At 40.5% G+C, this 22,478-nt stretch overlaps 1 protein-coding gene across 3 annotated transcripts in view; it reads left to right on the top strand.

The window, feature by feature from the left end:
• Positions 1 to 22,478, top strand: part of DCX (doublecortin) — a 102,505-nt gene that overhangs the window by 55,419 nt on the left and 24,608 nt on the right. For all 3 annotated transcript variants that reach the window (XM_088129196.1, XM_088129194.1, XM_088129195.1), the window contains exon 4: positions 21,782 to 21,884. In XM_088129196.1, the coding sequence (XP_087985322.1) occupies positions 21,782 to 21,884 (103 nt within the window). The remainder of the gene's footprint in view (positions 1 to 21,781; positions 21,885 to 22,478) is intronic.

Genomic DNA, 22,478 nt, shown 5'->3' with positions numbered 1-22,478 from the left:
TATAAATACATAAAACACCAGTTTAAAAGCATTTCTAAAAAAGGGGAAGGAGAGTATAAGAACTTATATGGCCACCTATCGCAAATAGTGATTCTAGGCATCTCACAACAGCCAATAAAAACACAATACAGTAAATACAGAACAACCATTCCCACCAGGCACCACACTAACCAACTATCAACATCCTAGCTCAACCTGCATCCTAGTCCAATGCTTGTTGGGAAAACCAAGTCTTCATGACCTTCCAAAAGGCTAAAAGGGTAGGGCCCCCTCGACTCTTGGGTGGGAGGCTATTTCATAGGGCTGGGGTGGCTGCAAAGAAGGCACTTCACTAAAGTCCCATCACATGACAGCATTTAAGGGAGGGAACCTGGAGCATGCCCACCCTATCTGACTTCGTGGGATGGACAGATACCCAGCTGACATAATGTGGCTCAGGCCTTTGAGAATTTGCAGATTATCTGCAGACCAAGGATGCAATGGTGTGGTTCCTGCTTTGAATTTCCAGCATGGGACAATTTCCAGCTGGACGTCACATTCTACAGTCTTGACCTGTTCAATCCCAGGTGCTATGCCAAAAATTCCCTTTCAAATTCTCTTTCTCTTTTTTTCTCCTTCTTCTTCCCTTGTGAAAAAGAATTCAAATTTTCTACCTTTATTCTTAGGGTACTTGAAGCTTTCTTGGCCATTTGTCTTGGGCATTTTTTATTGATAGAAATAGGTGTTGTATTTCCTACTGCCCATCCTTCCATCGTTTTGAAACCTCCCTAGGTGGAGTCTCATTCTGATGTTTTACTGGCTTGGGGTTTAGATATCCAAAATGATATGCTCATTATGTGCTCCTCACAGGAGACTATTTACTCTAGTCTGAATTGGGGTGCTATCTATTAGGACAGTGTTTCTCAACCTTGACAAGTTTAAGTTGTGGGGACTTCAACTCCCAGAATTCCCCAGCCAGCATGCTGGCTGGGGAATTATGGAAGTTGAAGTCCACACATCTCAAAGTTGTCAAGGTTGAGAAACATTGTATTAGGACAACAGCTGGTAGATAGATAAGTCTCCCATATGAAAGCCAAACTTGTTTTTGTTCAGACTTGAAGGTAGACTCTGTCTCACATGTGCTACTAAAATCATCCATTGGACACCCACTGATTAAACTTAATACTCAAATTATAAACAACTCTAATTGCCATTGCAACCAGGGTTAGGGTTAGGGTTAGACCACTCTTCAGAAATCCTTAAAAAGGTTGCAACATTTTTATCCATAGCTACCATTGTTAGAAGCCATCTGGTTCCTCCTGCATGCTATTCATTGCTAACTGTTAATTGTTTCAGGATTTTCTGGCAACGTTTTATTCCCTTTTATAGCTGCTGTATTGTTGGTCTTCTTTCCTGCATTTGGTCTTGGACCATAAATAAATTCTGATTGGTTTTACTGGCGGAGTGGGAAGTTACAATGCTGTGGATAACTGGAAAGATTATGGAAGGCAGACCCTTCATGGACATTCCTTAGTTATATCATGACTAAATAAGTACAAGAATATCATATGAAAATGATATGAAACCCATGAAAATGTTAGGAAAAGTAAACAAGGACTGGTAGAAAAAAGTGCATTTTCAAAAACCTTTAAATGCCTTCAGGAATCGCTCTTATAGGCCTTAGAACAGCATTGCTGGGGAAATTTCTGATTTTGGAGATCTGGTTGCCTTCTCCTCTCCTTCCCCACCTCTGAAACTGGAAAATCTCAACTTCAAAAATCCCCCAAAGGGACACGTGTGGTGAGCAGGCTGGACAGGGCTATAGATCTTCTGAAACCTATGACTTTCCAACCTAATTCCAGGCTTCCAAATCTAAGGAGGCAAGATCAATTAAGGAGCTGGTTCAAGTTGATCACCTCTCACTATTTATTACAAACAGCAGTTCTTCTGCTTCCATTATTTGAAACTGTTATCAACAAAACCCTTAAATGTCAATGGCCATAGGTAGTGTTGTAGACAATCTGTGAACATTAACCATACCAGTAGGCACAACTACAAGGGTTGAGTGGTGGGACCTCCCTCACCCATTTTATGGAAAATTGTACTGAATACAGGTGTTGTGAAAAGTTGTCTCTCATTTATTTGAGAAGAAATTGACCTTATTAAGCAATGGACCAAATAATTTAGCATTGGGGGAATACTAATTGGCATGGCCAAAAATTCTTTTTTTTTTAAGAAGAACTTATATTAAGTTATAAAAAGCATACAGATAAAAGCAAACAAGAACTAATAATCAAAGAGAGAAGTAGAAAAGTAGTTATAAGTAAAGAAGGAACACAAAAGTGATGGAAAGTAAAGAAAAGGGAAGAAAGGAAAAATTACAAAAAGAATGACTTCTGACTTCTTATACAGCAGATATAGATAAATCATGTAATAACCTCTTACTCTAAAACTACATCTTAACATACATATTTTGTATAACCTATTATTTTAACTAATCATCAAATCCATAAATCATAATTTCATTATTTTTCTGTCTCCTGCAAAAAATCCAAAAGGGTATTCCAATTGGCAATAAAGTTAGTCAATGTTTTTTCTCTAAGCAAAGCTGTCGATTTTGCCATTTCAGCTAACTCCGTCATCTTCACCATCCATTCTTCCATTGTAGGTAATGTTGAGTCTTTCCACCTTTGAGCATATAAAAGTCTAGCTGCAGTTATCATATATAAAAACAAAGGTCCATGAGCTTTTTCCAATTGTTTGTCCATCAGTCCCAAAAGGAAAGTCTCTGGTTTTAACTGTATATTAACCTACAAGATCTTCTGAATTAATATATGAATTTGGGTCCAAAATTTTTTAGCCTTATTACATGTCCACCAAAGATGATAAAAAGTTCCTTCTTGTCCAAATCTGTCTATTTGCAACAGATATTTGAACCCCTTTTATACATTTTGGATAATCTTTCTGGTGACAAATACCATCTATACATCATTTTATAAAAATTCTCCTTTAAATTTTTCCAAAAATTCTCTGGCCTTTTGAACAGTATTCAGTCGAAATCCTTTCTGCTGAAAAGTAAAAGTTTCACCTTCCAGTTTCTCCCAATGAAATGAAATCTTCTGCTTTAATACCTCAATCAGGAAAGACTAGTGTTTTCTTTACGCAAAATTCTAATAGGACTTTCTTTCAAAATAAACATATCTACGTTATCAGTTTTCAATCTTGATTTAAAATGTTGTTGCAAAACTTGCTCTCTTGTACCCCTCCTGATAAAATGTCCTATAACATCTCTGGGCATATGTATTATTGTAGCAAAACATGAATTGATCTGGTAGGCTTTGTCAACTTCCTCTCCTGCCTCTTCTTCCCAATCTAAGAATTCCGCCAATGCTTGAGTCAACATTTTAATATCTTCATTTGGTGATTCTGGAATGGCTCTAAATTGCAAGCAGAATTCTTTCTCTCTCAATTCCAACAATGCCAAATTATCCATCCCTCTTTCAAATTCTGAATCTCTAATTACTGATTTATTCTCTAAGATTTCCATCCTATCATTCGTTTTATTTCTTCTGACATCTGTTTCATATCTACAGTTGCTTGCTTTACAAAATTATCCCTCTTATCCATTCTTTGTTCAATCTTTTTTTCAGAATTTGAAAATTTGGCATCCAGTTTGGTATCTAGTGACTGAGTCAGTGTGGCTCCCGATTCATCAATCATTGATTTAAGTAGATTAGCAGAAATTAGTTTATCTTCCCTTTCTTTATCCTCCTTTCCCATTGGCTGCTCCACTGAGGTTCTTCTAGCCTCCAGACGTGTTTTGTGTGTTGCTATTATGAAAATCCCAAAAAATATAGATGTATCACTGAAATTAGAGAATAGAACGGGGAGGGGGGAAAAAACTACCAAAAAGGGGGAAAAAATTTTTTTTTTTAAAAACTTAGTAATTCCTTGACTTCAAAGTGTAAGTGCACACAATCGCCAGCAGGTGTCTCTACTGAGCTAAGGTCCACCATTAAAAAACTGGTTAAAAAGGGAAATGACAGGCAATTGCCAGCAGGTGTACCTATTAAGGAATTGCTAGGCTAAAAATAAAGCAAACTGACTGTCATTCCCCTTTGAAATATAATCCCAGCCAATTGCCTGATTGTTTACATTAAACAATAAAACTTTCTCATGGAGAAGTGGATCCCGGTTAGAGTAGCTGTGATTTTACAAAGCCAATTCTTGAAAAGATAAACTAGAAAAAAGAACTTAAAAAAATTAAAATCACCCCTTTTCCCCATTGTTAACTCTCTTACGCCACTTCAATGTCAGCGTTTTGCCAATAGTCAAAAAAATATTATTTTAACTCTACCAATATTTCTTAATTTTCAAAATTCCCCCCAAAATGAAAAGTGGCAAGAGGAATACTTTTCTGCTGTCAGAATATGCCTCTTTTAAAACAAAGAATAATTCGCATTTAAAAGGTGCATTAGAAATGGGGGTCGGACGGTTTTAGTGTCCATTAAACAGGCTGCTCCTCAGCTTTGAACAAAGTTGTAATCCTTGCCTCCCAGCCACTCCACTTGTGGGGTCCTTGCACAAGCCTCCATTCTTCTGATTTACTCATGAGGAGCAGCCATCCAGAGAACTCATAGGTTGACTTCAAGCTTCCTCCTTCGTCTGGAGGAATTTAAAGTGTCCCGCAGGGTGCTAAAATAGCTGAGGGGTTGTCTCTGAGTTTGAAGACAATCGAACCGCCATTCCAGCCACCGGAAGTCGTCTCCTCGCACGGCCAGAAATTCTAACTTGGCCTCACAAGAGACACCTTTAAAGAGTCATTCACATGTTTTATATTTTTGCACACTGATTCCCGTTTCATACTTTAGCCATTAACCATGTTTGGTAGCAGGAAAAATCCCAATCTCATAGTAAAAATTTATGCTTAGATTTTATGCTGAAACTTAGCTTGCAGTTTCTAAGAAGGTTTTTGTTCCTCTTATGGAAGAGGTGCCTAGCTTTTGTTGTTTGTTGCTTTGTCACATCCTTAGCATGCTTTGGAACTTCTTTTTAAGATTCATTGGAGATGGTTTTGAATTAAATTCATTGAAGGAGGTGACAGAATCCACCACACCACCTATCCTTTTCCCCACTGGGAAGATTCCTTCATGATTCAACTGAAAGGCTAGAAGCCAAGGAGGCTGTAAAGCATTGTGTAATGATTGTACAGTGAAAGTCAGGCTAGCTGCTCACACAAGTGTCGATATACCACAATCCACCCATAACAATTCTGCAGTGAAGGGAATTTCAAAAACAAATTCCCTTTTATTAAATTGATTGAAAATGGGGGAGTAAAAGACGCCGTTTCTGCGTGGAGCACTTCCAAACTCTTCTCCCCAGGATAATTCCATAGACTTGTTGGATTATGAACTGATATAATGAAGGCTGGCCTCGTTAGCTGCAAACGACAAGCTGCAAACTACAAGGAAGGCAAATCTTCACATATAGCCCTTTCTCCAGAACCTTAACTCACTGATATTGAAAAGGCATACATTGATGGCTATCTACTGAAAATCCTCCCTAAATATATCAGGGCACATTGGAAGACAAGTTGAATTGGGCTTTGGAACTTGATTCATAAGGGTAAACGTGAGCTTACCATCATGAACACCACAATTTTTAATTCCAGCCGCACATTTCTCTTCAGTCAGTTGGACTGACTGATATATAGGATATTCATACATATGGGTTTGTCCCTCACATCCCAGCTTTCTACCATGTAACGAAAGAAACAATCAGTACAGAGTATGTCACCCTGATATCAGCCAGATTTGGAGGGTTCCACTCTGTCTCGTCACCCACAATGTCCCAGGCACATCCAGAGACGCTAATGAGGAAAGCTAATGTCAGAGCAGGAACAAGGGACAACGCTGAGTTCAGGATCTTGGGGAGATAACATAAAGTCCAAGTGTATCAAGGAGATGCTTTTTTTAATACCATATCTTTGGAAGAACTCTAACGCAGCAAGGAGAAATAATAGGACAGCGTTGTTGGAACCCTTTTCTGAACTTGGAAGTATCTCATCCAGTTCTACAGCTGCAACAGATACTAGCCACTCCTGCCAATGTCATTTGATCCTTCCTATAGGGAAATTAATGTCAGGCTTGGTGTGGTGGGGCTGTGGACATCTGTGTGTGATGATAGGTAGATATTTATCATCAACCTCGGAATCCCCTTGGAGATCTGCACAATTTCCCTAACTGTCTAGATTTCCCGATTCCTAGTAGCTTGAGGATGCATTAATAGACATATTTCTCGAACAGTCTGTATTCTCGAAAGGGATAGATGACCCCAAAACCTTGATACTAACTAACATATTTGCAGGCAGAGAAACTAAGAACATTTCACTGGATTTTTCCAGGGAGGAAAGATAAATTTTCAATCTATTTCTCAGCATACCTCTATGAGCAATAGAAAGAAATATCTTTTGGTTTCCCCTCAACGTATGGTCATAAGAGGCAGAAATGATAGTTCCAATGCAATGTTACAGAATCTCACGGTTGCATAGTAAGGTTACCTGAATGCTATAATTTGGCTTGGAACTTTATAGATTGCCCAAAGCTCAGGAAAATGCTATTGTGGGTCCAATGAAGTGATAACATTTGTCAAGTTTATAGACTGGGAATGTTAACAATATTTATCTGGAGAGGAACAGGGAGAAAGGGTTTATTAACTCTGGTATAATGTGGATTCCATTGTAGTAGGCAGACTATCATATCACTTGACTGGGAACCAAAATGCAGAAAACCTTTAAGGGCAAAGCTTTCTAGGAGTGATGCCTTGGCTCTTGAAAAGGCAGTTGATGTGGTAGGAAAGAAGTGCTTAATTCGTAAGCTTATCCAACTGGGTTCGCAGAAGAGAATACTCTGGTGGCTTTAGGAGTTGTTAATTGAGACGACGTTGCAAGTTTGAATGGGTCATGCGTTATCAGAACCTTAACCTGTAGTGAATGAAATACCCAGAGAATTGTGACTAATCCGACCCTCTTTATTAAAACAACAAATGATTTACCTTTGATTTCATCCACCAAGTGTGGAGGGAAATCTACATGAAGATGCCTGCACTGTAAAGGCTAGGAGTAGAAAAGTGGATATATCTCTTAGAAGAAATGGATTGAAATTTTAATTAAATTGGAAAAATGTGGAGGCTCACTGGGTTTCTACTTTATTTTGAGTAAGAAAATAAACAAGGTGCGAGCCAGTTTAAATCAGGTATTTCCTTGCTTAATGACCACAATTGGGACCAGCAACTCCATCGCTAAGTGGCATGGCCATTAAGCAAGACATCACATGACCATGACAGACTTATGACATCACTTCTGCCGCAGTTGTTAAGCGAGACATCACATTACCGCAACTTGCAATTTTACTGCCAGCTTCTCCATTGCTTCTGCTTGTCAGAAGCTGGCTGTGAAGTGCACAAATGGCCATAATGTGACCACAGAGATTCTGCAATGGTCATAAGTGTGAGGAGTGGCTGTAGAGTTACTTCTTCAGCATTGTCATAATTTCAAACAGTTGCTAAACAGGGCAGGTGTTACGTGTGGACTACCTGTATAGTGATTAAGTCACCAGACTACAAACTGGGAGGTTGTGAGTTCTAGTCCCAGCTTAGGCACAAAGCCACCTGAGTGACCTTGAGCTAGTTACTCTCTCTCAGCCCTGGGAAGAAGGCAATAGCAAACCACTTCCAAAATCTTGCCAAGAAAACTGCAGGGACTTGTCCAGACAATCACCAGAAATCAGTGCTGACTCAAAAGCACACACACACACAAGAATATGGTATTTATTTACTGGAAAGAGTTAAACTAAATTTTTATAATGAGCCACTCAAGTTAGTATCTGGCTTTAGGTTTTTGAGGGTGCATTTTGAACCAACCATTCTGAACCAACAATGGGGTTCGACTTCCTTTTTTGTTTTTTCATTTCGTGAAAAGGAAATAAGACTAGTGGGAAAAATTCTTTTCTAGAAATTCAGCTTCTTCATACCATGTGATTGTTGCAGCCTTTTGCAAAGACTGAAAAGAGAAAGGTCACGTTGTCTTGGAGCAAGGTGGGAAATCTAAGTAGTCCAAAGTGAGATCTAGACTTTACACAGAAAATGTGGAGAAAGGAGAAATGCTCATTCATTATTGATTGGAATGAGAATCTGCAACTATTTTAAGCACTGATGTTTTGACACCTTAAGGCAAATATTCCAGAGTTGTTGACTGTAGACAATGAATCTTTTCTCTAACAGAGGTTAATAATCCAACCCCTGGTACCCCTGGCTGCAAATACATTATTCATAGGAATAAAATAGCATCTCAGCTTGAGACTAATTGGATTCCTCGTGTATTGGAGGCACCAATATTTCCCCAAACATATTCACTTCCAGTTTAATGTTAATATTGGGTGCAGTTTGGCTAATGGTCAAGTGCATGCTATTTTATTTCAAGCTGATGCCCAGTTAGAAGGTTATAGCCTTCAAAGAGCAGCATTAACTTATTCTCAGATAGGCCTGAAACGAAGGGCCATCCCAGAATTTTTTGCACGCAGAAGAGACTTTTGAGATGTCCAAAATTGTTTCCCAAGCAGTCCTCAGAAGTATATGTTTATCACAGGAGTTGGCTGCTCTTTGCAGCCCCAATCAACTACAATGTTGATATCATTTGTATTTAAAAGAATTGTCTTCATAGTACAATAGAGAAGTCCTAGATGCAAGAAGCTCCCTGGGTGACTATCTTCAGGGCTGCTGTTCTGAGGATAAAATAAGGAGCAACCTTCATATACTTCATCCTGAGCTACCAGAAATTAGGCGAGAGATCAGTGTAATGTAGTACCATAGTAGTAGTAATAAAAAGGCAGATTATAGGGCAGATAAGCTAATGTGGCTATGTGATATGATCAAGGAATGACAAAGCTAGTTCAGAGTGAAGTCAGTGACTTCACTCTGAATTGCCTTTGTTTCTTCTCAAGAACACTGTCACGTAGTCAGACTTAATTTGCTTCTTGACATCACTTGCCAACTGGATTCATGCATCACATTAAGCCCAAATGTGGTTTGTTGGTTTGCAGTTTGCATATTGAGCAAATCCAGTTTGTAAGTCATGGTTTACAGCTTAGCATGTTACCTGAAGCCAGTGAATTATAGTTTATATATTATATTATGGTTATACAAACTATGGCTTAGCACAATGTATATTTCTTATCACTAGGCAGGCTATAAACGAGTAAAGATGTATATTCTCAGCAGATTACTTGTAAAAATATTTACAATGCTCGCTATAAGACAGAGATCGTCCAAAAGGAGCATGTATATTCAAGGGGAAAAATGAACCATGCCTAAAAATATATTTCCTCTTTTTCAACTCATCTTCAAGAATAAATAGAGCAGAGAACAATGATTGCATCTGGGTTTATTTTTTTGCAGTCCCAAAGCTTAATTTCTGTGATCCTACAAAAAAATTGTTCATGCAAGTTGCCACCATCTTCTCTTCTAACGTCCCCATCTGTTCATTTCTTCCTTCTAAAGGAACCCTTGTCTAATTTGGCAGCACCCATTACCCAATGCTCAATAACATGTTTTATGAAAATATTGAAATGACATCTTAATACCATGCCTTAAGGTACGGGCGCCCTTCCTCTGCAAAGAAATGTCATTTCTCTCTAAGCGTAACTACTTTAGCCTCCAGAAAACAACCCCAGAAAATTTATCAGAAAGGCAGCCTCAACTCAAATTCCATTCCCACCCTGATGAGGTTCCCAAAAGCACTGAAAATCTGGTTATTTTCTCAGGCCTTGGGCTAGGAAGCTCCTGTAAGATTTTGTTCTGTTTGCGTGGTTCCTCTTTTTCTGGACACACTTCTCTTTGTTCTTCTAGTTTGTTATTCCAGCTTTTTAAAAGAACGTAAAGCTCCCAGATTCATTTGGGAACCAGGCGTTCCTTAAATCAATGTTCTTCAAACTTGGCAACTTTAAGATGGGTAGACTTCAACTCCCAGAATTCCCCAGACAAGGTAGGGAATTCTGGGAGTTGAAGTCCACCCATCTTAAAGTTGCTGAGGTTAAGAAACAGGGCCTTAAATTTTTGTAAATAAATAAATTGATTTTTAGGGGAAATGACAACACAATCTCTAAATGTAATAACACCAACCTTGAACTAGAGCAAGAGTGGGCCACACAAAGCTCTCCCTCCAATTCCATGGGTCAGTTCCATGGGTCAAAACAAGCAGCACAGTTTCCCACCATTTGGGGGGTCAGAAAAAGTGAAGATGGTGATTGCAACTGCAAGTGCGGGCTCTCTGAGGTGGAAATGGTATGAAAAGAGGAGTGCAGTTTGTAAGTAGATAAAAATAAAATCCTAAAAAGAAAAACAAACAAAATAAAATCTCTGTTCTCCTTTATGAGAGCCAGTTTGGTATAGTGGTTATACCAGGCTAGAAACTGGGAGGCCGTACATTCGAGTCCCACCTTGGTCACAAAGCCAGCTGGTGACTTTGGACCAGTCCCTCTCTCTTAGCCCTAAGAGAGCAATGGGAATGGAAAGAGAAAATGGCAGTCCACTTTTGAAAATGCTGCCAAGAAAACTGTAGGGACTTGTCCAGACAGTCATCAGGAGTCCAGATTGAGTTGAAGGCAACGAGAACCAGTTGGGTGTGGTGGTGAAGGCACCAGGCTAGAAATCAGGAGACGGTGAGTTCTAGTCCCGCCATAGGCACGATGCCAGCAGGGTGACCTTGGGCCAGTCCCTCTCTCTCAGCCCTAGGGAGGAGGCAAGGGCAAACCACTTCTGAAAACCCTTGCCTAGAAAACTGCAGGAACTTGTCCAGTCCGTTGCCAAGAGTCAAGTTTGACTTACAATTATACCTATTTGCTTATCCCTCCTCTCCCTGTGTTCATCCCTTCCAACACCCTCTCCCAAAGACTGTGTATCTCAGACCTACATAAGGCAATATAACACTCGATTTGAGACCTGAACCAAATGAGATTATGTACAGGAAAAACGATGGTGTAATGAAAATAAAATATCAAGAAAAAAAATACAAGAATAAGTTTTGTGTTTAAAATCTTTAAACTGAACAAAGAGGGGGCTAGCCCAAAGTCTGCAGAAGTTCTGCAAATTATAAAGAATACACATATGAGAAATAACACCGCAGAAATACAATCAGATGTTTGCCAAATGGATATGCAAAATGCATCTTATTTTCCACGGGTTGCATCCATCAGCAGTTTTATGCTCCTGTCTTCAGGGCTGGGGACGAGACACCTGCATTGCAAAAGATCTCAATGTCCTAAATTCATATAAATACAAAATGAAGAGTGATGGAATTGGAGTGCACAAGATGCCTCTTGGGAGTATCCAAAATCTCTGCCTTAAAGCCGTTGTGAAGTGCAAAAGCTGCACTGAGAAAAATTCAGCTGAGAAAGGCAGGTCGAAAGGGCAGAGACTGGGTAAAAAAATTCCATTTAACTGGTGGCACTGATGATAATTAATGCAATGTCCATTAAAAAAAAGATAAATGCTGTTTTTTTTAAACTGATTCGTGTAAGACAGTGTTGTCCAAACTTGGCCACTTTAAGATGAGTGGACTTCAACTCCCAGAATTCTTAAAGTGGCCAAGTTTGGACAACACTGGTGTAAGAGAACAGAAGTTCAGCAAATGCACTCAAAAATGAGTTCTTTGCTCCACTCCAGTGCCTGGATTTTTACAACTCCGATAAAATAGCTCTACCTTAATATGTCTTCCACAAAGTTGCAAATTCCACGAATTAAGTACAGCGTGCTCTGTTTTTATAGTAGCATTTAATCATCTACAGGCAATCTGTTCATCAATTAATAGCCACATCAGGTATTGCTTTGCACACGCGCATACACACACACACACACACACCCTTTTTGCAATCTGTTCTATCTGAGGACACACTGAAAACAGCAGGTGCAAACGGTTCCTAATAGGTTTGTCTCATTTCGCTGTGTATTAAATTGTAACCCTCATTCTCTGCTTTTCAGACACTTTGCTTTTCATATGCAATGAAAATACTACATACTTAATCATACTTTTAATACTTAAAAAAGTAAAAATAAAAAGACGACTTCGGTGAAAACGTGTACCATAGAATAGTACATTGGGATGTCATGGCAGTTAAAAGTGGAGAGAGGCCTTAAGTAAGTAATAAATAAAGCAAATACGGAAATGAGCAAATAAATGAATAGCTCGCGACGCCAAATGAAAGAACATTTTTTCTTGCCCATCTGAAGCAAAACAGTTAAGCAATAAATTTCACCCCATTCAAGACCATGATTGACGTATAACTACCCAAAATACAAAAACAAAAAAACCACCCTGTCTTAAATCCGCACCAGTGTCGTTCAGAAAACACATTCCTGGTTCCTAGGATAAAATAGCAGGAAACCATTTTATATCAATCTGTCGATTCCCTAGCTTCCCCCTTTCCCATTCAATCCCCAGGGCAGACATCTGAAGAGATGGGGAAGCAGCCAGAGACAAGCATGACAGAAAAATGCATTGCATCAAATAGCAGCGATGGCTGCCACCACCCCCTCCAGGAAGCTCAGAAACCCCACCAAGAGAAATTGGAAAGAAATTCTCAAGCATCCCGAGAGTAAGGATTCCACTTTCACACGGAAGAAATCCTCGGATCGGTTACAAAGCCGATACTAGCACAAGATTTGTTCACACGAACTGTCTTATCAAAGAAGTGAATTTGGGGCGGATAAAAGATCTTGTCCTCCGAGCTCCAAAGTGAAGTGAAGAACCTATTTTCCTTCCAAGAAAAACAAAATGGAGAAGAATAGGAAAGCTTCCGTTGACAAATGATGAAAAAGAAAACACTCAACTCTTTTCTCTGGGTTTTCTTTAAACACCACCCAAGGAAAATTTATAGAAAGTCCCACCAGCTGTCATTTCTTGAATACAGAAGCAAGCCCTCAGTGGGTGTTTTGAAGAATAGTTAAATAGCGGATGCTATTGATATTTTAAAATCGTTGTCTCCAGAAAATCATCCAAATTGCATGCACGTCTGGCCAACTTTTATTTATTATGCTCCTTGTTTTTAGCATGTTCTTTCATCCTTTAAGCCAGAAAGTGTCCTGAAGAAGTTCATGTGCAAACAGCGAAAGGATAATCACTGCCTGTAGGCAGACCAGAGATTTTCAAACTCGTTAACCTGTTAAAATCATCATTATCATCCTGATCATCATCATCATCCTGGGACCTCTGATCAAGAGGAAAAACTCTAGTGATAGAAAATAGGTCGCCTTTGAGTGAACATTTTTTTCTCTTAGTCTCCCACAGAATCCCATTACATTCTCATGGAATCTTTGGGGTTCTGCAGAACACAGTTTGAAAAACCCTGGTCTACAAGACATGATTCAGTCCGAATATATTAAAATCATGGTCTATAACCTCACAGTGGCTGAATTCCAATCAAGAGCCAAGCCAGAACCAACAAACCTCCCTTATACTATATCATGGATGAACGGAACTGGTCTGATAGCTCAGCTGATGGAACAATCAGGTTTTCCATCTCATTCCTTTATGCTGCAGTCTAAGAAAACAGCAACTGTTGCATTTGTAGACTTAAAAAACTGAAAAACAGCCATTCACCACCTTATTTTTTTCTCCGCTGAGCAGAGTGCTTCTCTATCCATCTGCTTGCAGAACACCGGGTTATATTTACTAGTGCCTTTTCCTTGCACTCTGTAATGACATCTTAAAGCATCCTGGCTGGGGAATTCTGGGAGTTGAAGTCCACACATCTTAAAGTTGCAAAGGTTGAGAAACTCTGCTCTAATCCTTGTCCTGCCTTGTCAACAGATCCATTCTCCTTTTTTAACCTACTGAGCCCCTATAGCAGAAGATGGACATTTGGGCCATGTTTTAATTAATGCACTTCTCTTTCAACCCTGCCATGTTTGTTAGCCAAGCAACTTTTATTTACAACCATGCAGCTGATCCTTACCCCAATTCTCAAGCCAATGTGTTGAAAAAGACCCTCACAGAAGCCTTAAACACAAGAACAAGAAAAACAAAAGGCTTGTCAGGGGACATAAACAATGTGGGAATGTCTCTCCTTCATTTCAGAACTGCTTGTGATGGGACTTTCTTTTCCAGCTCAAGCCAGATGCATCTCCAGTCCGTCTCCCAGTCTCTCAAAGTTTTTCTTCCTGTTCGAACAATATCTACCTTATTTTCAGGGTTCTGTAAAATTCCTTTCCTATTTCTCTCGGTGGTGTCATTGGAGATAGGGTGGTGTTGATGATGATGATGGTTTTTTATTTTGTTTTGTCCTTGCTACACATCTGGAGCCTCCCTGGCTGCCCATAGTTCTCCATCTGAAGCTCCCATCCGACATCTTCCCTCGCGATGGAAGGGAAATGGGGGCAGCCAAGGTGACTGCAGACAGCTGGAGAGATCGTGGCTTCTTAGCATCTCTCTATCCCTCTCTGTCTGCCCGCACTTCTCCAGCTAAATAAGACAAGTATATAATTCTCTCCTGATAGCTTCCCTTTGGATTGAATGGGGGGGGGGGAGCAAGGGAGGCTGTCTATTTGTCTGTCCAGAAGTCTGCAATGAAAGGCAAGACATTTACACACACACACACACACACACAACTGTGTAAGTGTTAGAACATCATGGTTCCATCCATGAGAATTCCTTGAACTCACTTCATTGTCCTTTAAAATATGTTAAAACCAAATTATCTTTTTCTCAGATTGAAGGAGAACGGGTAGGACCAAAAAAATGCAGGAGTATATTTGTGTATTGCTTCAGGGATCGTCTGAGTCTCAAAGGAGATAGCACAATCCAATACATGTCAGAGAACAGAAATGATAACATTCAGTGTTGTGGGGTTGTTCAGTGTTGCTGAGTTGTTCCTGGGGGCAGGGGGAGGGCTGCAATAAATCAGAAAGAGAGAGTGCAGGTAGGGTTTATCAATCAGTCATGCTGAGAAAACTGATGCTGATACTTCCGTACATTTCCACCAGCGGTGGGCCGAGTAGATTATTCACACTTTTTTTTCAAAAGCCGCAGACTTGCGGTGGTTTTCAAAGACTACGCTAGACACCCTAATTCTGCTTTACAAATCCCTCATTTGGAAGACAAATAAACTGTCTAGGAGCTAAGGTGCTGCAGCCAATTAGAGTAATCCTGGATTTACATGGACCCACCACCTAATACGTGTTACCTCCGGGCTGCCACCTGAAACAGTGAGAACACAAAAGACCACAGAAAATTTGAGAGCAGGCAGTCTGTTGCAATCGCCAGGCCCAATGTCACCCAGCCCTCCCACTGAGAAATGACCGGCTCTCGGTCTGTTGAGGCATACAGGCGAGAGAAAGAAATGGAAGGTTTTGGCCTTGCTGCTGCTATATTATTTATTTATTTGTGTATTCAATTTGTATAGCCCATCTCACATTTGTGACTCTGGGCAGCTTACCATTAAAACACAAACAGTACCAAAAACGTCAAAATATACAACAGCCGTACAAACAATGCAAACATTAAAAACAATGAAACAATGAAAGGCACACCGTACAATCCCTGGGAGTGCACAGCCACTCTCGGATCCCCAGGAGGCAAAGCCAGGTCTTCAAAGCTGTTTGAGCAGGAGTCACGAGCCCAGAAGGACCTGCTGGCCAGAAGGCTGGCTAAGTTCATTCACCCAGTGTGAGAAAGCCAACGGCCACCCAGAGTCAAAGGAAAGAGAATCTCTTTATTTCAGGACAGAGGCAAAGAGGGGCGCAGAGGGGGCTATGCCCAGCAAAAGAGTGTGCCCGCCCAGTTTGGTGGGCTTCACTTTACAGCATTCTCTACAACATTAGATACAGTCTCATCGGCAAGCACGATCATGTCACATCTACTAGGTGGATTCTCTTGCAGTTGCCATGCAGAACTACCTAATTTCCTTATTCTCCATCTTGGGGGGCGCATTTAATTAGCTATGCACCCCACCTCTGGGGGTGTTCTTTACTATGCTAATGATGAACTTTGGTGCTCTTTGGGACCTACATACAGATCCTTGGCCTACCTAGGCAAGCAAAACCACTAGATGGGCCAGGTGGGAAACTCTTCCGCTTAACTCTTGTGCTAGACAGAAAGAGCTTAACTACAGTGTCCTTTGTTTCCTGCTGAAGGAAACAAAGTCAGATACCTACATCTTGTTAGGCACTCAGTGTTACCCAAGTTTCAGAGAGCCAAACAAAACGTGAGACGAAACTTCTGTAAAAATATTAACAGATGTTTATTGGCCAATACGCAACTGGGTGGGCTCAGTCAACACCGTGGCATGAGTGCTGAAAGGAACCACACTTTGCAAAGCAAACATCAGAGATTTTATAGAAATGTACAGGTGTAAAAAAAGTCAAGTCAGATAGTTCATCCTCTCATGCCCATACAAGGGATAAAGGTGGGTCCTAAGAAGGTGAAAATAGGTCCAACTTTCTTCTTCTTGTTACCAGGGAAACACCCCATGTCGGTACTTTCTTATCTCTTTGTTCCTCTTTGGAATTCGGGGTCTCTCTCTTGGCAACTTTCTCTACCTGGTACCAAGCTAATTTATAGCTTGTTTATTCAAAGACAGCCAGGCATCTAACGGATAGCTGTTTCTGGCTAAGAGAACTAAAGGAAAATGGGGTGGGGGAAATGCTGTGCTCTTTAAAAAGCAAAAAGCAAGTTAAATTTTTAAACCTAATGTGAGGTAGGGTGCACTATCAAATGTATGTTATACATTATGTGAAATATATACATATAGTATAAAATTATGTATTAAAAGATTACCCTTCAATCTGATAACGGCTGGTGGCTTCCTAAAGCACTAAGCTTATAAACTAAGTAAAACTCAGAACATCTCCAAATTGGCTACTTCCAATAGAGAATTCCAACATCAGGCCCTCAGACCCTCAGATTGCGAACAAATATATATACTGTATGGCTTGAGGCTTAAAGTTGGTAGTGGCTGATTTTCTGCTCTACGTTGCTGTTTTTTTATAGAATCTGTAATACAGCTAACTGGTCAAAATGCTGCAACCTTGAATCTCTGTTTTCTGGCCTTGGAGTTCATGTGAACAGTCTGGGTGAGGCCTGGCAGAAATCATGTTATGGCAGAGTTCACACACAGCACTAAGCTGTAATGTGATTTGCTTGGGTTTGGCCTAACCCAATTTATCAACTCAACTTGTGGGTTCTAAATTATGTTTCTGGCTTAACGCAGTGTGTGAATCCAGATAATTGTGGCTTTTTCAATCAACCGTATTTCAACATCCATGTCTTAGTGGCAGGAGTGACCCAGGTCTGTCTCATCGCCCATTTCCTTCATTTTAAGTTATTATTTACTCATACAGGCTTATGCCACTCATAATGTGATTTTGGCCATAGCTTGTCTGCGACCTCAATCCCTGTAGCTGACAAACTTTGGTTTATGGCTGAGTACAATATGTGAACACTAGCAACTGTGCTTTATTCAATAAAAACTGGATGAACAAACCGTTGACTGTTTGGCTGGGAAACTCAGTCAATTAAATTTGCAGCTTTTCTCTTTGTTGGGTCAGTTATCTCACCTTTTGCAGACCAACTGTTCTTGTCTTCCTGGCCATTATTGCTAGGAGCACAAAGAAGCATTTAGAAGCATTAATGAAGTACTGGATCTCTGTTTGGAGGTATTTTCACTAGCTTTCCCTGGAGAATTCTATTTCTGGACAAATTACTCTGTGTAATTAGAACAACTGATTAGGATGAACACAAACTGGCAACCAACCGTTGAAAGAGTGTCAGTTATTTTAGAAGTACAGTATTTATTAGGCTCAATATAGAATGGGCATGGATCGTGGGAGGATATTTAAATTCAACTGGAGCTTCATTCCTAATGACCACACTTGACATATCCATGTTTCCTTGGTAAAAATTCAGAAGTGGTTTCCCATGGCCTTCTTCTGGTATGTCCTTCCAGCCTTCCAGTAAAGCCCTGAGATTTGCTGGTGGTCTCACTCTGGGAAAGGAAGCCAGAAGTTTCTTTCCTTGGTCAGTTGTTGGCTACAAGACCTTATAGAAGCAAAGTCTGTAGAAGCAGAATAAAGGGGGGGGGGGAGGGAGGAGGAGGAGGAGGAGAGAGAGAGGGAGAGGGAGAAAGCATGACTGTAGAAGCAGGATGGATGGATGGATGGATGGATGGATGGATGGATGGATGGATGGATGGATGGATGGATGGATAAATAGACAAATGCTAATAGAAACAGGTTGATCAACTGATAGATCTAGATGGGACTGTAGAAGCAGGATGGATAGACAGATAGACAGACAGATGCAGACAGAAACTGGCTGACTGACTGATAGATCTGGATAGAAGCAGGCTCCAGGTCCTTAGAGTATACAAAGGCTATAGAACTAGAACTAGAACTAGAATCAGTAAGGTAGTATTGGCAGGAAAGTACCAGGAATGTTTTATTTCCTCTCAGTGCTATTTTGCTCAATTGTGTAGTTTTTCCTTTGCACACATTTTCTGCCTTCTATTTTTTTTCTCTCTCTCTCTTTTGCTTATGAATGACTGGTGGCATTTTCATGACGTTCTAGGCCTCCCATAACTTGGTACAGCAATCTTATTCCTCAGTATTCCCTTTGTTGTATTAATTCAAATAAAAACACCTTTATTCATTGTTGTTCCAATGTTGAATTTGTATTAGCACCACATCCACCAAAAAACTATGGGTGGGGGGCTTTTACCTTGGCAAAAGGGCGCCATCTTTTTTAGAAACTTAGTTCTGGAGGAGACAGATATGCCCCATTCAGGTTTCAGAGAAATGTGGGAATGTAGTGAGGCATCTCCACACCCAAGAAAAAAATGGAGCAGCTTAACTCCTTGCCTGGGTGAGCAATTCTTTCATGGGGGTGGAGAAGAGAACTAGATCCAATTACCCTGGAACTCATGCAGAGGGGGTGGGAGGATGGGGTTTCCAGGAAGAAATTTCCCTTGTTATGTTTTTTTTATAGCTACCATGCTACACATTTAAGGAAGGATGATGTCAAACTAAAGGATGATGTAATGGGATGTGGGAATGACCTTGGGGGACAGGAGGAAGAGCCGCGGCCTAGACAACTGTCATGCAAAAGTTATCTCAGCCCAGAGAAGGAAAAGGGGAGTGGGAAGCCCACCCTAGGCTGGCCCTTCAAGGTGATTCAGGCAAGAAGCACAACTATGAGTACTAACTCTATCTTTATATCAAGACTGAAAGTAGTTCTCCCTTCCTTCCTTTTACTCTCCAGAAAACTAGGGAGGGTCCCTTCTGAAATGCTTCCCATGGCCTCTCTCCTTCTGTGGACGGAGACACCTTTTGTATGACAGTTGTCTAGGCTGCGGCTCTTCCTCTGGTCTCCCAAGGCCATTCCCACATCCCATTACAGATGAGAAGGATCTGGTAGCCAGGTTCCATATGAACAAGTATAGGCAGGTATGAAGAAGCTGAAGTAGAAACAGAAAGACTGTCATACAGGTGATGGAGAAGACCTCCTACTCTTAGAGGCAGGGCTGGAGTGAAAAGAATAGGTAAATAGATTTGGTCCAAACATTAGGAGAAATATTCTAAGAGTGCCACCTGTTTGGCAATGAAACAGACCGCCTCAGGGAAAGTGGCTTCCTTTTGCAAAACAGTGATTGGATGGCCATTTGGTGAGGATACTATGTAGGCATCCTGTGTTTTAATCCAGCATTAAGCAGGAAATTGGACTAGCCAGCCTCACTCTTCTGTCAATTATTCTACTCTGACATAAGAAATTGTAAAGGTTGACCTTGTGCGACAAGCTCAGCTACTACTTTGGACAAACTCTGCTTCAAAAATCCTTCTGCACAATGTCAGCTTGGATACAAAACTTGAAGGCCATGGAGCAATATGGCCACTTAAATTCTGCTCTTTAGAGCCACGCAAGGTTTCAGTTTGAGGGTATTTCAGCTGAATCTCCAAATCGGTGCTCTTGGTTTGTGTTCAAATAAAAAGTCATATATAAGCTCAATGAGCAAACAAATTCAACCAGGGTTGGGGGGAGGACTGCACATATTATAAACTGAGGTTGCTAATATACACTTGGAAATCTAGATTATGAAGGGCATGATTGCAAACACCTCTTCAATCTTGATTTAGGAGCTGAAAACTGTTTGTAAGAATGCCCCTTTCATTTAATATAAATTAGTTATTCCTTTTAAGCAAGCTAACATTCAGATTGGTCTAAGAAGTTGTTCATTGCCCCCAGGTGCTTAGCCAACTAACAGCAGATCATGAAATGAACAAATGTTGAATTCTGTAATATTTCTAGCCCGTTTATGGTCAAAGGTATGTTTCACAACAAAGAAGATGTTTGGTAACATTTTCTAAAGGAACTGCATGCTCCCTATTCTGAGGATTTTATTCTCTGCCTGTTTCTCAGTTCTGAGTCACCTTAATATTTTAAGTCCCTAAAGAGTAGGTGACAGGAATTACTGTGAAATGCTTATTTCCAGTAGCTCCACTAGGAATGTAGTTTTCTTGCCACAGTGTAATTGTAACTGATACTTTACAATACGTTAAAATTAAGTTGTCATGGCTGTAGTTGTCAAAGAGCTTACAGGAACATTTTTTGTTTTCTCGGTTATTACTCTCCTTGTCTTCGTTGTTCCCTTGCATGTGGCAGAGAAGTGAAACTGTTTTGTTATCTGGTGTTTTAGCTACATGAGAGCCATTTTGGTCTAGTGGTGAAGGCACCAGGCTAGAAAGAAGGAGGCAGGGAGTTCTAGTCCTGCCTTAGGCATGAAAGCTGGGTGACTTTGGGCCAGTCCCTCTCCCTCAGCTCACGATGTCCGGTTCAGGCGACAAGCCAGTCAGTAAATTCCTGTCTCAACCAATGGATGAACATTTGGTTGATCTGAAAAAAGCAGACCCTGTACCTGTGGGAAAACACTAGGAAGAAGAAAAAAAAGTGTTTTAGCTCTTCCTAGGAGAAACTCTGGGTTTTTAAGTCAGACCTTCTAGAACCACAGGTTGACTTAAACTTCAGGAAGTTCAGAGCATTGGGAAAGAAGTCTTCTTTCTGAATTCTTCCTACTGGACTTCCAGGAGACTCCTTACTCACAAGGAGGACTTGTTTCTCCATTGGGCCTGAAGCGTCACCCACCTTTATCTTCGGAGGAAGCTTGGTCCATCAGTCTTGGCTTCTGGTGTAGGCCCCTCAATCTTGGAGAATCCGGGTCACCAGACTCAAGTTGACTCTGGGGATGGAGTCTGATTCATTCTCCAATGAACTCTCCTCTAGTGTAGGGTGGGATAAGATAGACCAAGGGTGAGAGCCCCATACCAGAGGATTCAATGAAGTTGCCTTATTCTCTCAGACACACACTTTCCATTTTAAAGTCTTCTTCAGATATAAAATGTCAGGTTCTATTCTTGCAACTGTCCAGAAAGCTTTGGCAGTTGTGTAATCCAGTAAATGATCAGGAACTGATGAATAAAGCAAAAGGAAGAAATCACCTGGTTGTTCATTTGGAAGGAAATAGAAACTGCAAGACAGAAAGCTTAACCCACCATTGCATTATTTCAAAGTAACTGATCCCCCTCCACCACTTTGAATGATAGATGATGCCAAGCCTATACCACATTTTGTGGTATAGTTTGTGGAAAGGGAAATGGGGATATTGGGGGCAGAGAGAGAAACGGTCTTAAGTTTCCAAGAAATCTGAGCCATAAAATGAATGCTGCCAATTCACACTAAATGAATGGTTTTATTTTTTTTCCGTAGGTAACTTGTCTTCATGATTTCTTTGGGGATGATGATGTATTTATCGCCTGTGGGCCAGAAAAGTTCCGCTACGCCCAGGATGACTTTTCTCTGGATGAAAATGGTAAAGGCCCTTGCATAATTTTTCTTTTTAAGGGGAAGGGTTTCTTCTTGCGACGTTTGGGGTTACACGGCATTTGTATCAGGCATTTTATATTAAATGATATTGCCCAGGCTCACAATAAAATTCAGCTTGCATTTTGAACATCCCAATGGATGTCTTGATCCACTATGCTATTAGTCAAGGATACTTACAGCATTCGGGAAGGAAAATGTGCATCATGGTGTGTTTATTCCCATGTAAAATTTAACATTCCTGAGGGTAACCACAGTTGATCCCCTTCCCCCATTAGAAGTGCATGAAGAACAAATGTTCAGTGAGCTGCTGTGCCTCACAAGAAGGTTGTACATCTCATCAAAACCTGTTTGGCTTCTTGGAATGCTTTACCCCAAAATATCTTCTCTAAATCTGCAAAGTACAGAGTTTGGGAAGTTTTGTATTTTCCAGTGCTGTGTCTAATTCTGGCTTGGTAACTCTGAAAAATTTCATGTCCTCCAATGTTGATTCATTACCTTATCTCAGAAGAGATCCTTTGCCTCCTTCTCATTACAGGGAAATATAGTGGCCTTTTATTGCCAATTTATGCCTGATTTATTA

The sequence above is a fragment of the Python bivittatus genome, unplaced genomic scaffold, assembly GCF_059951505.1.
Source record: "Python bivittatus isolate LINGU-HERP-01145 unplaced genomic scaffold, Pbiv_v1 ctg000790_np1212, whole genome shotgun sequence".
Taxonomy (NCBI): Eukaryota; Metazoa; Chordata; class Lepidosauria; order Squamata; family Pythonidae; genus Python; species Python bivittatus.
The sequence above is the reverse complement of the archived record's forward strand: the minus strand, read 5'-3'. Positions and strand labels throughout refer to the sequence as shown.